This window comes from Sus scrofa, chromosome X (assembly GCF_000003025.6).
Source record: "Sus scrofa isolate TJ Tabasco breed Duroc chromosome X, Sscrofa11.1, whole genome shotgun sequence".
Lineage (NCBI taxonomy): Eukaryota > Metazoa > Chordata > Mammalia > Artiodactyla > Suidae > Sus > Sus scrofa.
Window position 1 is genome coordinate 56,294,830 of NC_010461.5, and position 16,667 is coordinate 56,311,496.

Genomic DNA, 16,667 nt, shown 5'->3' on the forward strand with positions numbered 1-16,667 from the left:
GCATTTGACTTTTTCTAAATTATACCTCAGTCAAGAAATGCACATACTCCTGGAAAAAAGAGCATGACTTAAGTTCAATCAAAATAATGAACTAAGAGTTCCCATTGTGGCTCAGCGGGTTAAGAACCCAACTAGTATCCATGAGGATGCGGGTTCGATCCCTGGTTAAGGGATCTGGCATTGCAGAAGCTGCAATGTAGTTCGCAGATGCAGCTCGTATCTGGTGTTGCTGTGACTATGGTGTAGGTTGAAAGCTGCATCTTCTATTTGACTCCTAGCCTGGGAACTTCCATATGCCACAGGTGTTGCTCTAAAAAGAAAAGAAAAAAAAAATTAACTAAAGGCCTACCAGATCTACTTTTTTCTTGCTGAGAAGACAATGGATCTGAGTTGAAAAAGAGGCTAAGCCTCACATGTGGATCTGAAGACAAAAACGAGTTGAAGGCTAATCCAAAAGTGCAATCATTCTGACTTGTCACCTTCCCCATAGAAACCAAACTTCCCTGCAGAGGCTGGGGCTTCTAGCTGGAGCTGAAAATCCCTGAGAAGCAGAGAGTTACGACAACTAAAAGTCAAGACCCTGGGGTGCATACTACAAGGAACAACAAAGGTTAACACGGTTATTTGGGCAAAGGTATTATAGGACAGCTGGCCAGAGCCCAAAGTGGGGACCAGGAGGTAGGGAAGGCCCAGCCCCCTGAACCACAGCCACAGCCGCCCTCTGAGGAATGGATACCATGCCGTGGAGGGGCTGAGGGCAGCATCTATGGATAGATGCTAAAGGCCAGCCTGAGCTATGGCAAGGTGATGTGGGTCCTATATCCCCAGAGCTTGGAGAGTCTGTTTCTACATCCTCCATGTCCATGAAGCCCAGGCCAGGGCTCTATAGGAAGGACAGCCAAGAAAGGAAGATTATTTTTGTTGCTGCCATTGTGGGGGTCCTGGCAGCTGTAGGACAGAAATATCTCTAATTCCAGAGTGGTCATATGAGGCAAGGGAAGCTGCTTAGAGCCTATAGAGTGGACTTAGTTTTAGGGATTGGAGAGAGTCAAAGGCTGGGGGGCAGGGAAGGTTTACTTTAGGTGGGGGTGATATAGATGTCATTTGTTTTTTCCCTCCACAGACAACATCCTGCTGGAGAACCTACCTCTGGGCCAAGAATCTTTTGTTACCTTCCTCTCCAACAAGTTCAAGTCTCACAGATGTGCACACTCAGCTCAATACACTCAGCCTCCCCTCCCCCATCCCACCCCCATTGACAGGAGATTGACTCCTGCTGTGCACATAAGCTGGGATAATGGGGGGGGGCACTTTCTAAACATCGCTTCAACAGTCCCAAGTCCCGAGTAGTGGGGGGCTGGGGAAGGGGTGCTCTTTCCCATACCCTTGGCTTTTGTGTGGCCTGTAATACCTGATCAAGAGATATAGAAAGACTGGAGTGTGACACTAGGCTCTCCTTTCAGAATCAGAAAGTCCAATGCTTTGAGCCCTCCTATTTCTATCCTTCACCTTGCTTTTCTTTTAATGTCCCTGACTCGCCTTTGATCTCTGGCCCTCAGGTTCAAGGCCTCAAAAGGCCAAAACCCTGTAGTTACCCTTCTCAAGCTCCTCTGACTTTAACACCATCAGATTCAACCACTGACCCCTCCCCCATCCCAGCAGCAAGAGCTTGCTAATCTTTTAGCTACTAATCTTTTAGCCACTAATCTGATTTCCAAACTGTTGGCACCTGAGCTATTTATAAAGCAGTATTTCATCCCCCCAGAAGCCTGTTCTTCTCCCCTGACCCCCACCAATCTAAAAACTCAGAGGACCTTGGGTATAAGAGGTTGGGCAGGCGAGCATAGCAACCAGAGCTGGAGACGGATGTGAGCTTCATCTTACTCCCCAGGTAACGGTCCAAAGTCCTCTCTTTCCAGCCCATACTAGGTCCCATATCCCCTGGCCTTATCACCCCCATCATTACATCAAGAAGCACTTGAGGGACATCTTTCCCAACACAGCTGGCAGGCACTCAGGCTGGGACCCTGGAAGAGACCTCTAGAAGCGCCTCTAAGCTCACCCCTCGGGCCAGACCCAATTCGCATCAAAGAGAAGCATTAGAGAGACATCTTTCTTTCTCTAAGGATCTAACTCAAGGCCTAGCACCTGGGGACATGGATGAGATAAGGGTGGAAAAATCTGGGGAGGGTGGTAAGAGTGATGAAAAGGTTGTAGGAAGGCTTTCAACTGCCATAGATGTTTCTGCCACCAACAACCAAGAGCATGAGGCACCAACCTTTCCTCTCGAAATTTTCTCCCTTCTTAGCTGAGTGTTAAGGCTATCATGAGGTGAACTCAAACTCAGAATCCACTGCAGGAGCAAAAGCAAACAGAATCTGGGTTTTGTTCATTCCTTTATTTGGTTGGTTATCTACTGTATGCCAGGCGATGCCCAGCCTCATCTAGTCCAATTTTCCTCATCCTTTCCTGGATGAGGGCTTTCTCCAACCCCTTTCCAGACAAATTCCTTCTCTCTGAAGGCTCTCAAGAGTGCCCCAGCTATTTCAAAAAGCCCCACCCTTTCTGGAGAATAGATAGGATGGTTAGTCAACAATTTGTAAAAACCAGGGAAACTTTTTTATCCCCATATCCAGGATCGGGGAGAGTATGGCTGAATAAGTAACTGTGGCAGGAGGGAGAATAGGAGGTTTTTATAGTGGAGAGGTATCTAGCTAAGAAGGAAAGGTTACATCACACTAGGTGTGTCTGGATGGTAAACCAGAATGGGGTAAAGAGAACAGGGACTAGGAGTTCCCATCATGGCACAGTGGAAATGAATCCAACTAGGAACCATGAGGTTTCGAGTTTGATCCCTGGCCTCACTCAGTGGGTTAAGGATCCGGCGTTGCCGTGAGCTGTGGTGTAGGTCACAGACATGGCTTGGATCTGATGTGGCTGTGGCACAGGCTGGCAGCTATAGCTCCAATTAGACCCCTAGCCTGGGAACCTCCATATGCTACAGGTGCGGCCCTAAAAAGGCAAAAGACAAAAAAAAAAAAAAAAAAAAAAAAAAGGAGAGAGAGAGAATAGGGACCAAATGATTGAGCTTTCTTCCTTCTTTCCCTCTTGCCGGAAAAAGCTCAACATCAACACAATGGCCAACATGTCCAGGTAAGTAAGAACTCCTAATTTTCTGATTCTGTGACTTGTCGCTTATCCAAATCCACGTACTTGCCTTGGGGGTAGAAGGGTTTGCAACCTCTCCTTACCTTGTGTCTTGGACTCTATTCCAATTACCTCTACCTTGGAGTTCCCATCATGGCGCAGGGGAAACACATCTGATTAGGAACCATGAGGTTGCAGGTTTGATCCCTGGCCTCGCTCAGTGGGTTAAGGATCCCGAGTTGCTGTGAGCTGTGGTGTAGGTCACAGACATGGCTCGGATCTGGCATTGCTGTGGCTGTGGTGTAGGCTGGCAGCTATAGCTTCAATTCAACCCCTAGCCTGGGAACCTCCATATGCCACGGGTTCAGCCCTAAAAAGCGAAAAAAAAAAAATCACCTCCACTTTTTGTGCCATTTCATGCTCCTCGGGCCTCTTATTCTAATCCTAGAAATATCTCCTTTTCTCTCCACTTCCCTTTCTTTTCCCTTCTTCTCCTCTTCCTTTCTCTTCCAATCCCCCTATCCTCTGATTTTCTCTTCATAGGGTGTTTAAGAAGACCTGCTCCAACGGCAAGGTGAGAGAACCTGGCCCAGCTGGGCAAATGAGAGGGCAAAAGGGATAGTTGGGTACATCCTTCAAGGTCTCAGGGGTTTGGGATGGGGGCTTCGGGGGAATCCATTCAAATATGATTATGTGAATAACATGGGAGGTTGTTCCACAACAGCTCTCCATCTACCTGGGGAAACGGGACTTCGTGGACCATGTGGACATGGTGGAACCCATTGGTCAGTGAGTCCAAAAAGGGAAAGAACCTGGGAAGAAGGGAATGGGAGAGAGGGAGTAAAAGAAAGCCAAGGAAGGACTGTGCAGAAGAGGAAACTCATTAAAGAGGACAATGGGAGGAACCATTCAGGGATCAACTTCCATCTCAAGGTCTGAGGACTTTTCCTGACTGGAACGCTGTCTTTCTCTCTCTCCACAGATGGTGTAGTCCTGGTTGACCCTGAGTATTTAAAAGGTCGAAAGAGTAAGTAAAAATCCTTGTTGGTCTGTGTATGTGCCAGGGACCCCAAACTAAGTGTCCACACATGCCAGATAACCCGAATAAGTGGACTGGATGAGTGGACCAGAGGGGTATTAGAAAATTAAACAGTGGTGGAAACCATGCATGTCTTGTCTGGTAGAGGTTAACAACTGGGAATTTCAGCCCAGTGGAGCCAAACTTTCTGGTTGTCAAAGAGAAACTGGAAATGAAGCTCAGCATAAGCCCTCCTTGAGAGGCCCCACGTCTAGAAAGATTAGAGTGTCTCTTCCCCAAATGATATTCAGAATGTATATATTTCTGAAGCACAAATTAAATATTGTTTTTCAAGATCACACAAAGTTTACACGTGTGCTGAAATGAAAAGTTTTTTCCTAAGATTTCTGATTTTCTCCATTACTGTTGGTGGTGCCCCTACTTCACTGCTGATCTGAATGTGCTTAGACTGCCTATGGAAAGATCCAATACACCAGAAATCCACATTTTAATGAAAATTTCCTGATTTTCAAATATTGGCAACTAATTGAAAGATTTTTTAAAGGCCTGGATATATCAAAAAGCTATTTTTCCATAGGATGGATGTGATTCTCGGGTTGCCATTTTGCAATCTCTGGCATGTCTTACCATCTCTCCTTTGTGTTAGGGAAACCCATTTTTTCCATTTAAAAAAAAAACCCAAACAAAGAAACAAACAAAATAATAACTATACCAAGTGACAGCAAGAGACACTGCACTGGCCACAGTACTATAGATCAAGTATTATTTTGCTGCTTTTTAAAAATTCTTACTCTGATCTGACTAGACTGAAAATTAGGCTTGATTTGAAAAAGGCTCAGAACAAATTGATGAATACTAGTTCAGACGTAATCTTCAGATACTGTGGAATAAAACAGGTTTAATCTCTCAGATTGAACAGTGTGGATAGGCAGTCCATCCTGTTTTAAATATCAGAGGAACTTTGGGGTATAGCCAGTAAATTAACCAGTAATTATTTAAGACTCTCAATCCTCTGTAGCTCTAAAACCTAAATCATTTTTTCACAGTCCTACCAAATCTTCAGCATAACCTACAGAAAGAAATCCTTAGTTTAAAAAAATGCATGTTGATACAGGAATAAGATGTGATTTTTCCTTTAATTCTAATCTCCTTTATGTTTTTATTAGTTTTATATTACTATTCAAGTTGTGTATATTGTTTATTCCTTAGCTATTTTATGTTTCATATTTTTATGAAGATTATATATATATATTTTTTTTTTTTTGGCCTCTTTTTAGGGTTGCACCCTTGGCATATGGAACGTCCCAGGCTAGAGGTCGAATCGGAGCTACAGCTGCCAGCCTACACCACAGCCACAGCAATGCAGGATCCGAGCCATGTCTGGAACCTACACCACAGCTCAGGGCAATGCCGGATCCTTAACCCACTGAACAAGGCCAGGGATCGAACCCACAACCTCATGGTTCCTAGTCGGATTTATTTCCCCTATGCCACAATGGGAACTCCATATGAAGATAATCTTTTTTGCATCATATTTGCAAATTTTTTTGCTTTTGAAGTGCATTTGTTGATGTAAAATATACTCACACTATATCGCTGAATGAAAAAAAGCCGGTTGTTGGGCAGTATATGTGGTTGTGTGAATGACTGTTGTTTAACAAAAAATCTGTGGGATCTCTCTGTATTATTTCTTACAGTTACATGTGAATCTACAATGATCTCAAAATAAAATATTTCATTTCAAAAAGGCAATGAGAGAGAAGTCATAAATACCTAAGGTGGCCTTATGTTTAATTATAGAAACAAAGCTGGGACTCAAATGCACTAGGCATTAATAGCAATTATCTCTGGAAGACAATGTCTGATGAAAGGGCTTGGATTTCTCTTGTGTTTTCTGATTTGTCACATAATTAATACATACTGCTTGTATAATAAACACAAATACAAATTAATAACTTTAGAATAGATGTTGAATTTTGCAAAAATAAAAACAAGCTATTTCCTAACCCAGAAAAGGATGATTCCAAACTAACAGAAAGACAATAATACCTTGGGGGAGCCCACATGCCGACTGTGGGATGTGCCAAGAGCAATTCATCTGATTAACACCCTCATCTCAGGGGCTTACTTGATACCCTTCTGCTTGGCCTCTCCTGATCTTTTTCTGTCTTATTTCTCATCTCTCATTTCTTCCCTTCCCTTGTTTCCTTCCAGCCACCTTTTTTTCCTCTTTCATTTTCTCTGTCTTTTCCTTTCCTTTGTCCCTTCTTTTTTTCCTTTTCTTTCTCTCTTTTCTCCCACTTTAATTGGCGTAATTGAGAACCAAGGTGAATTTATGTGTTGTGTCCTCTGATAATTGTTAAGTCTGCCTTCACTGTAGAAACATTCGAAAGTACAGATGCAGGAGGAAAACACTATAATCCTATCACCCAGAGATGATCACTAATAATATTTTAGTTCATAGTTATTCATATTTTCTGTGCAAAAATATTTTTATTAAAATGCTGTATGATAATGTTTACTAATCTTTTTCAACCTATGTCAATATATAAAAATCTATACATTTTTCAGCTGCCTAGTACTGTATTATATGGGTGTACCGTAATGTATTTAGCCAATTTCAGTTGTTGGACATTTTTTTTGCTGTGATCAACAACCCCATAAAGTACATGCTTTAGACTATTTCTTCAGAATAAATGCCTAGAAAAGGAATGAATGGCCAAAGGGCAGTCACACACTTTTAAACTTTCTATCACCAAACTGCCCTTCAAAAGGATTGAACCAATTAACTCTCCCTCCTGCAGGGTAATGAAACAGGAGGCTGCCCATTGCCCCAGTCATTATAAACACTACCGTTATCATTACTTTCAGTCTTTGTTGTATCTTTTGAATATAGATTCATTTTCTTTGCTTGTTATAATTTTAAAAGAAGATAATCAGGCTGTTTGATATTTTGCTCTCTTAAAAATACAAAAATAAGTTGCTTTCTACTAGTGTGTGGCTGTCAGTAGTTTCCTTTTCTTTGGGTCAGGGCACCTGATTAAAAATAAAGATTCCCCACACCTGTTCTAAATCTTTCCTTCCCTCAATCTCTGTCACCGTCCTTGGATAGGTATCCCTCTGGACTTCATCCTACACTCCACTAGAGCATTGAAGTGGCTTTCTATTTGCCCCTAGTCTTAGGTTCTAGCTGCACAGTATAAGTTCAATTACAACTATTCATTTCTCCAGTAGTCCCATGACCACCTTCATCATCCACATCTATAATTACTTTAAATTTCCAAAGGGATTTCTTTCTTTCTTTCTTTCTTTTTTTTTTTTTTATCTTTTCTAGGGCCGCACCTGCGACGTATGGAAGTTCCCAGGCTAGGCGTCTAATCCGAGCTGTAGCTGCTGGCCTATGCCACAGCAACTCGGGATCCAAGCCTCGTCAGCGACCTAACCACAACTCATGGCAACGCTGGATCCTTAACCCACTGAGGGAGGCCAAGGATCAAACCCACAACCTCATGGCTCCTAGTCGAATTTGTTAACCACTGCGCCACGATGGGAACTCCTCAAAGGGATTTCTTATACATCAACTCCTTACAACCATCCTATGAGTTAAGTTGGGTGCATACAAGTCTGGGCTTTGGAGTCAGACAGGCCTGGGTGAAATCCTGGGCTGTCACTTAACTGCTCTGAGCTCATTTTCTCTACCTGTACTACTTCAGAGGATTATTGTGAGGTCTAAATAACATATTTAGAGCTCTTTGTGCATTCCATTTATTGACAGATGAAATAACTCAGGCTCAGAGAACTCGAGGGATTTATCCAAGTCATATTCAAACCCAAGTATTCTGCCGCTGGAGAATTATGTAATGAATACCCTGTACCCACCACCTAGCTTTAAAAAGAATTACAGAAACAAACTGAAGTCTCCTGTGTCCTCTGATCCCATACCCCTTCCTCCCTCCTTCCTTCTCTTCCTGCCTCTGCCCTGAGTAATCACTATCCTGAATGATGATGTTTCTATACTTCTACTCTATATTTATATATTGGTGAACAAGTTTGGTATTTTACATGCTTTTCAACTTTATATACATGGTATAAGATTGTGCATCTCATCCTACAGCTTTTTTACTTGATAGTTCTTGAGACTTAATCATGTTAATACATGGAGTTCAAGTTCATTTATTTTATTTTATTTTTAGGGCTGCACCTGCAGCATATGGAAGTTCCCACGCTCTAATCAGAGCTGTAGCTGCCAGCCTATACCACAGCCACAGCAACACCAGATTGGAGCCAGGTCTGTAACCTACACCACAGCTCATGGCAATGCCGGATCTTTAACCCACTGAGCGAGGCCAGGGATCGAACCCACAACCTCATAGATTCTAGTTGGGTTCATTAACTGCTGAGCCATGAAGGGAGCTCCAAGTTCATTTATTTTAATCTGAATTTAGTATTCCATTACATGAATTTACCACAACTGTTTACTCATTCTCTCATTGATAGGTATGTAAACCATTTCCAAATTTATGCTATGACAAATATTGATGCAGTGGACATTTTCATATGTATCTCCTTACAGATATGAACAAGACTTCCTCTAAGTTCTTCTTAGGTCATAATATATGAGAAGATTTGGTTTTGCTAGACAGTGACAAACAGTTTTCCAAAGTGGTTGTGCTAACATATACTCCCACTGCGGTGTGTAATGAACTCTTATTGTTCCACATCTGAGCATCAGTCAACACTTAGTGCTGTCAGACTTAAATTTTTTTGTGTATGTCTTTTTTCTATTTCTTGGGCCGCTCCTGCGGCATATGGAGGTTCCCAAGCTAGGGGTCTAGTCGGAGCTGCAGCCACCGGCCTGCGCCAGAGCCACAGCAACAATGGATCCGAGCTGCGTCTGCAACCTACACCACAGCTCATGGCAACGCTGGATCGTTAACCCACTGAGCAAGGGCAGGGATCGAACCTGCAACCTCATGGTTCCTAGTCGGATTCGTTAACCACTGCGCCATGACAGGAACTCCCTTAAAATTTTTTTGACAGTCCTATGGGTGTGAAATGTTATCTCACTGTGGCTTTAATTTACATTTATCTGTGAGTTCCCTAGTGGCTCAGTAGGTTAAGGACCCAGCCTTGTCACTGCTGTGGCTCAGGTCACTGCTGTGGCGCAGGTTCCATCCCTGGCCCAAGAACTTCTGCCTGATGCCTGTGTAGCAAAAAAATTTACATACATTTTATTACTAATGAGTCTGGACATAGTTTCATACCTATTGGCCATTCCTTTTTGTACTTCTGTGATGAGCCTGTCCATACACTTTGCACACTTTTATATTGGGATGTTTTTATTTTTATTACTGATTTGTGGGAGTCCTTTATATACTACGAACACTAAATTTGGTTTGTTGTATGTCTTGCAAATATTTCATCCCAGGCTTTTCCTTGTTTCATTATTTACAAACTCAATGTAAATAAGTTTTAAATTTTACCAGAGTCAAATGTATTAACCCTTTTCTTTACAGCCACACTGTTTGGACCACATTACATTGTCTCTCCACGTCTTCGTATGAGCCATTTAAGACCTTCGTTCCCCCTCAGGCCTGACAGGTCACTCTCTTCCTTCTTTGCAGTGTTTGTCATGTTGACATGTGCCTTTCGCTATGGCCATGATGACTTGGATGTGATTGGCCTGACATTCCGCAAAGATCTGTATGTACAGGTCCAGCAAGTGGTCCCAGCTGAGCCCACCAGCCCTCAGGTGCCCCTCACGGTCTTGCAGGAGCGACTGCTGCACAAGCTGGGGGACAATGCTTACCCCTTTAACCTGCAGGTACAGAGCCCAAGTTCTGGGTAAGGATTCCAGGGATGATTAAGACAGGAAGCTAAAGAAGGAGAACGGAGGAAAGGGGTCCCTATTTCTTCCCTTTGCTGACCTCTTTCTGATCCCCTAGATGGTTGTCAACCTGCCCTGTTCAGTGACACTGCAGCCAGGTCCTGATGATACAGGAAAGGTGAGGTCTGGGTTCTGAGAAAGAGGGATAAATGGACAAGACTGGGAAAACGGGCAGCTACAGGATGGGATCAGGTATTTCCTTATAGACCCAGGAGTAGCGGGGGTGGGCAGTGTTGGAAATGAGTTTTCTTTGCTCCTGCCCCTTTGCAGGCCTGTGGCATTGACTTTGAAGTGAAGAGTTTCTGTGCTGAAAACCTGGAGGAGAAAGTCTCCAAGAAGTATTCTTTGGTCCTCTCCAAAATCCCTGCCTCCATCTTGTGCCAGGAAATAGATCTTGCTCTCAGGACAGAAACTGCCCTACTTCTAACCTCTGTAGCACCATCGCCACCAACTCAGATGCCCAGTTCTGAATCCCCTCTGACTTCTTTTCTTTGCTCTAGGGCAAGGGTCAGCAAAGTCTTCCGTAAAAGGCCAAAAAAGAAATAGTGAGGCTTTGTGAGCAATGTAGTTTCTGTTGCAACTCAACTGTGCTGCTGTAGTGTGAAAGCAGCCATAGGCAGTATGTAAATGAATAAGTGTGGCTGTGTTCCAATACAACTTTCTTTATGGACACTGAAATTTGAATTTTATATAACTTACACATGAATATTATTGTTCTCTGATTTTTTTTCCCAACCATTTCAAAGTATAATAACCATTCTTAGCTTTGGGCCATACAGAAATAGGGAGCAGGCCAGATTTGGCCAGCAAGCCATAGTTTGCTGACCTGTGGTCTAGATACCTACACTGAGGGACCAAAGGTATTCTCTAAGGGAAGCCTTCTGCCCCCAAACAAGGACTGGGCCATGGGGTTGGCACAGGAAAGGTCTGTGGGTCCTAAGAAGATGTTCTGGTTGACCCCTTGGCCTCTATTTAGAGATTCCGTGCGGCTGGTGATTCGGAAAATACAGTTTGCACCTGTGGAGCCAGGCCCTGGCCCCTGGGCCCAGACCGTTCGCCGTTTCCTTCTGTCAGCTCAGCCCCTACAACTCCAGGCCTGGATGGACAGGGAGGTTCGTGATCCCCATTTCCTGCCCCTGACCACTCAACCCCTCTAAAACCCTTTCTTCACTGAGCTCCTGCTTGAGTAGACAAGGATGGAAGTTAGGGTGGCAACAGTGCTAAGGAAACAAATTCTAGGTCTTGATGGGGGTGTTCTCCCTCCAACCTTGTGATGGTCTTCTCCTCCTGCTTCAGGTTCACTACCATGGCAAACCAATCTCTGTCAATGTTTCCATCAACAACTCCACCAACAAGGTCATCAAAAAAATCAAGATCTCTGGTGAGCTTCTTTTTCTATCCTCCGCACCTGGTCCCAAATCCTTTCTCTGTTTTTTTAGGGCCATGCTCATGGCACATGGAAGCTCCCAGGCTAGGGGTTGAATTGGAGCTACAGCTGCTGGCTTACGCCACTGCCACAGCAACACAGGATCTGAGCCACACCTGTGACCTGCACCACAGCTCATAGCAATGCCAGATCCCCAACCCACTAAGCGGGGCCAGGGATTGAACCTGCATCCTCATGGATACTAGTCGGATTCATTTCCGTTGTGCCACAATGGGAACTCCCTCCTTTCTCCAGAATTCTGCCCCACTTATCCAGTATGCATTCATCGAGGCTTTCCCTCCAATGTGAACTTATCAAAACACATATCTGTGTGTCCACATGCACACCTTAGTGCATCGTGTGTCATGTGCAGCATCTGAGAGAGTTGGGGTCTCAAGGATGACTAACTGTAGTCATATGCTTTTCCTGGCTCTTCAGTTGACCAGATCACAGATGTTGTCCTGTATTCACTAGACAAGTACACCAAGACTGTGTTCATTCAGGAGTTCACGTGAGCTGACACTGGGGCCGGGGTCAGAGAGCTGAGGGGCAGGGTGGGGGGAAGAGGGCTGGGGTCTGGAGGCAGAGGCGGGGGTGGGGGAGAGAAGGAAGCAGATACAAGCCCAGTACAAGGAAGGGCAAGGTGAGGGCTCATGTGGAGAAAGGGAGGGAGGGATTCTCAGGAGAGTAGAGGGAGGATACCCACAAGAGGATCATCAAAATGCTGACAGATGGCAGGGACAAAAGGATTTCCCACCAGAGGGAAGTGTTCTCAATCTCCACATTTACTCTTGTGGACAGTTCAGTCTCTCTCAGATAGTCCAATAGGTTCATGGAATCGTGCAAAATACTCTCGGGAATGAGAATCACTTAGTTGGCAAGCTTAGCCTAAGTTCTTCTTTTCCTTTCAAAGGGAGACTATAGCTGCTAACTCCACCTTCTCCAAGAGCTTTGAAGTAACCCCACTCCTGGCTGACAACTGCGAGAAACAGGGCCTGGCGCTGGATGGCAAACTCAAGCATGGTGACACCAACCTGGCCTCTAGCACAATGTAAGCTCAAGTGTAACTCCCAACCTTCATTTTTCTACCCTCAGCCCATTCTGTGTGCTATATATATATAGTTCTGCAGTTTCACCGTCAATGAGGCCTACCTATTTTTTCAAATGTCCCTCGGTCAGTGTGCAGAGATCTTTCCAGGCCAATAGTAAGCTAAACAATAGTCATAGGACCAATGACAGGCTTATGTCATAGGCAATAAGAAAAAAAAAATGTAGAAAGGAAAAATTCCTTATGTTGTATAATAATTTACAGGTCATAAAGATCTTACATATGGTACTATGTTAGCGTCATAAGAATCCCATTAAAGTGGTCTGGATATGTGTTCTTATTCTATTTTACAATGAACGACCCTGTGGCTCAGAGAGATGAAGGAACTTGTCCAACCCTATAAAGCCAATAAGTGGCAGAGGTGGAAAATATTCTATCATATGTCATCTGGCTCTAACACTGCGATCTCTACAGCAGCTACTCTCTAGTGAAGATAGCAATGGAGTGGAGGACTAGGAGATGAGAAATGGAGGAAAAGGAGAATAATGATAGGAATTGATAGAATTTTACCAAATCATTCATTTGGTCCTATGCCTAACACTTGGAGGCCTGAGTGTTAGATGTGTCTCCCACCAAAAGCCATCTGCCACCATCTGACAAGTGTTAATTCCCACTGCCTTTCCCTATGCCTGATCAGTCATGTAGCTATACCCAGTTACTGCTAGAAAGAACCTGAGAAATCATCCAAACAGCATTATTTTATAGGTGGAGGATCAGCATCCCAGGGCAATGAAGATCATATAGCTTTCTGTGTCTTAGCTTTCACTCAGGGGGTTTTCACTGAACACCAGCGACATGCTCATTCCTGTGCTAAGCAATGTGGGTGGATACAAAAGAGTTTAAGACAGTCACTGCTTTCAGTCAATTTACAGCCTAGATGGGGAACAAAGGAATGTAAATGCAATCTAACAGTTAAGTGCTAGTACATGTGGTTCAGATTATAAACCCAATAGAAGTTAAAAGGAGCCAGCATAGCTGGAGAGGGATTCCTGGAACAGATAGAATGAGCTAGATCTTGAAGAATGTGTTGGATCTGGATAGCAATAGAGGAAGAAAGGAACATTCCAGGTTGGGAGCACAGCCTGGGCAAAGGCTGGAAGGTAGAAATCCGTGGGGCATGCTCTGAGCATGGAGAGAAGATAGGTTGGCTTAGGTTGCACCCTAGGTGTTAGAGGGTTCAGGTAGGAAGCTTAGAGAGGCAAGGTGGGGCTCAATGGCTAAGGGTTGTGAAAGCCAAGGAGTGTAGTAGTTATATTCAGAGAGGGAGGCTCCTGGGCAGAGGGTGGCATGGTACAACTGGATTTGAGGAACAGTAATGCGGTCCCAAGGAACAGGAGATCAGAGCCTGGAAGATCTCCTAGATGACAAAAGGTGCACAAGAAAGGACTGGGGGGACTCAATGAATCACCCACCCCCACAAACATACAACAAATACTACCACTTCCAGTCTTCGGCCAGGAATGGATAAGGAGCTGCTGGGGATCTTGGTGTCCTACAAAGTCAGAGTCAACCTGATGGTGTCCTGTGGCGGGTGAGCAAGGGTGCAGGGTCTGTCTGGGCAGGGGCTGGGGAGCCCCTTCTGTTTTCCTCCCAGTTGGCCTGACCCAATCAATCTGATACCCACCGCTTCTCCTGGACCAGTTGCCCCAAACTGTAAGCTTCATGAACAAGCCACCTTCCCTTCCAGAAACCCATTCTGTGGCTGAGTTGGCTTTACAATCCCTTATCCCCCAGTAAAATTAGGCTGCTACTTTCCATTTCCAGCTGCTAATTTTAGGGTGTCATTCTATCCTCAGCATCCTAGGCGACCTGACAGCCAGGTAAGAGATGGTGGGGAGAGGGGACCAGGGCTAGAAGGGGAGGATGAGATCAAGAGACCCAAAGCGTGACGAGGGAGAATCTAAGGGCATCCCAGCACCAGAAAATTGGGGGAGAGGATCAGGGAGCAGACTCGGAGGGAGATCTGTAACTCCACATTGGGATCCTTGCAGTGATGTCGGCGTGGAGCTGCCCCTGATCCTAATGCACCCAAAGCCATCAAATGGTGAGTGACAAGGTGGGACTTACATGGGCAGTGATCCCGAGGGTTGGGGCCTAAGCAGTGCTGATCTCATGAATCGGAAACTGGCAGTTTAGATAGAGATTGAATAGTAATAGGTAGGTTGGGTGACTAGATTTCAGGGTGCATGTGTGGGTGTGTGTGTTGTGTTTATGGGAGAGAGAGGGTTTAAAAGGGGGAGGGAAGAATAACAAGACATTTCCTCAGGAAACCCAAGAGCCCCTTATCAGCTTCTGCTCCGTATTTCCTTCCCTCTCCATGCTTGCTGCAGAGGCTGCTAGGTAAGAAAATGTGAGGCCTGGAAACTCCGCCCCCTTTCCCCACTGCTACTCTCCATTCTATGAGGATGGAAATGAACAAAGCTCCCCTGGAGTGTTGCTTTCAATAGGTGTACAGTGGAAACATATGGTTTAGCTTCGTGTCATAGTTCAGTGCTTTTCAACACCCTCCTTTTCCTTTCTGCATCCCCCGCCTTCCACCTCCTGCTCTTCTCCCAATCGTCCTTCCCCCTCAGCCCTTCCATTTTTCTTTTTCCTCCTGCACCCCCCACCTCCTCGCATTTACTTCACTTGCCTTTCATTCTTCCATCCTTTCCCTCCTTCCCACACTCCATTCTTATTTCCCCTCCAGCCCTCAAGGGGGACTTTTGTGTTGGGAGACTGGGGAGGGAGTGAGGGAAATAAGCCAGTGTGGTCCATGTGGGGTGGGGCAGCTGAGAAGGGGTGAGGATCTGAGCTGGGAAGCAGGGAAGGGATCACTTCCCTGGGATCAGGAAATGGGAGTGGATGTGGAAGGCGCTCAGACAATTGTTCCTAACCCTCTATTCCCCTTTGCTGCTTCTACCAGCTCTGAGGACATAGTCATCGAGGAGTTTGCTCGGCAGGAGCCCGGTGGCAGAGAAGAGAGCCAGGAGGCTTTGGCGGCTGAGGGGGATGAGGGCAGCTGAGCACCTAGCTTTGTGCCTCTGTGTGGGAGCCCCACTGTAACATTCTAATAAATCAGCTTGTCCAGATGTGCCTGCTGATCTCTTTGGTATTTCTTCCTCCTGGAGGGTAATGGAACTACCTAGAATGAACCACTGCCAACCACCTGCCCCATCAGTGATTAGATTTCCTGTAGCATGCATTTTTCTTCTAAATGATCCCTGACTTCCCTCTGGCAAAGGCCACCCGCCCTCTGTGGCTCCTTTAGCTTTTCTTCCAAGCCCTGGCCATCCCTGCCCCAATGCCCCCATCCAACAATCCCACCCCTGCAATCACCCAAGGCCCCAGCTGCCCCACCTACATGAGAGCCACAGGAGCCGTGGGGAGGGCCCAGGCCTGGGGGCGAGGCTGACAGGTCGACAGAGAGTGCCGTGTGACTTCATGCAGCAAATGCCACCCACCTGCTGCAATACCGTGCACCATGAGACCCACCGCCAAGGCTTCAGCCTGGAAACCATCACACCCAAATACCAGTCCTGAGCAAATCCAAACCATGCAATCCTTAGGGAGCAGAGCGGTGGGGGCCCAGGTTGGGCTTTGAGGATAGGGAGGTGTGATGGTGTGGAATGGAGTGGGAGATTCTCTGGGGAATCAACTTCCTCCTGCCCAGGGTAATGCTTATCCTACTTATCATCACCTGCTTTATGTGCGACAACTTCAAAGGCACCTGCTGGGTGAGCCCACCACTAAGGCATCAGAGTACATTTTTGCCCCCTTTTTTGGTTGACTTACCTGGGGATTCTTCTCAAAGTTATCTATTGTAAGTGTTGAGAAGCTGAGCCAGGATACTTTTCAAGGGCTGTTCTCCACTTCTGGTTCTAAGACTGCCTGGTATTGGGGGTAGAGGAGGGGTAGAGAGTAAGTATCTGACTCTCTTTTGCAGCCAGCCTTTGGAATTGACCTACTAAGATCATGTGCTTGTACTTGGAGGACTAGTGAGTGTTCACTGTCATATCTCATACTAACCCTGTACCTCAATCACTTAGGCCTACTCATCACTAAGGGTAGCACTGCCTCA

At 45.4% G+C, this 16,667-nt stretch overlaps 1 protein-coding gene across 4 annotated transcripts; it reads left to right on the top strand.

Annotated features, from left to right (window-relative positions):
• ARR3 (arrestin 3) lies at nt 278-15,678 on the top strand. Of its 4 annotated transcripts, NM_214345.1 has the most exon segments (17): nt 1,767-1,891; nt 3,122-3,153; nt 3,691-3,721; nt 3,872-3,932; nt 4,130-4,174; nt 9,811-10,010; nt 10,132-10,191; nt 10,344-10,411; nt 11,050-11,185; nt 11,370-11,454; nt 11,938-12,010; nt 12,413-12,550; nt 14,055-14,138; nt 14,404-14,427; nt 14,599-14,651; nt 14,938-14,947; nt 15,513-15,678. In NM_214345.1, coding segments are annotated over 16 exon segments (1,185 nt in total). In that variant the 5' UTR covers nt 1,767-1,891; nt 3,122-3,136; the 3' UTR covers nt 15,613-15,678.

Bases quoted from the DNA above. Each gene is read 5' to 3' on its own strand.
- ARR3 (XM_021079515.1), top strand. The intron at 3,722-3,871 runs GTGAGAGAACCT...GTTCCACAACAG, and splicing joins AGACCTGCTCCAACGGCAAG to CTCTCCATCTACCTGGGGAA. The intron at 11,455-11,937 runs GTGAGCTTCTTT...CTGGCTCTTCAG, and splicing joins CAAAAAAATCAAGATCTCTG to TTGACCAGATCACAGATGTT.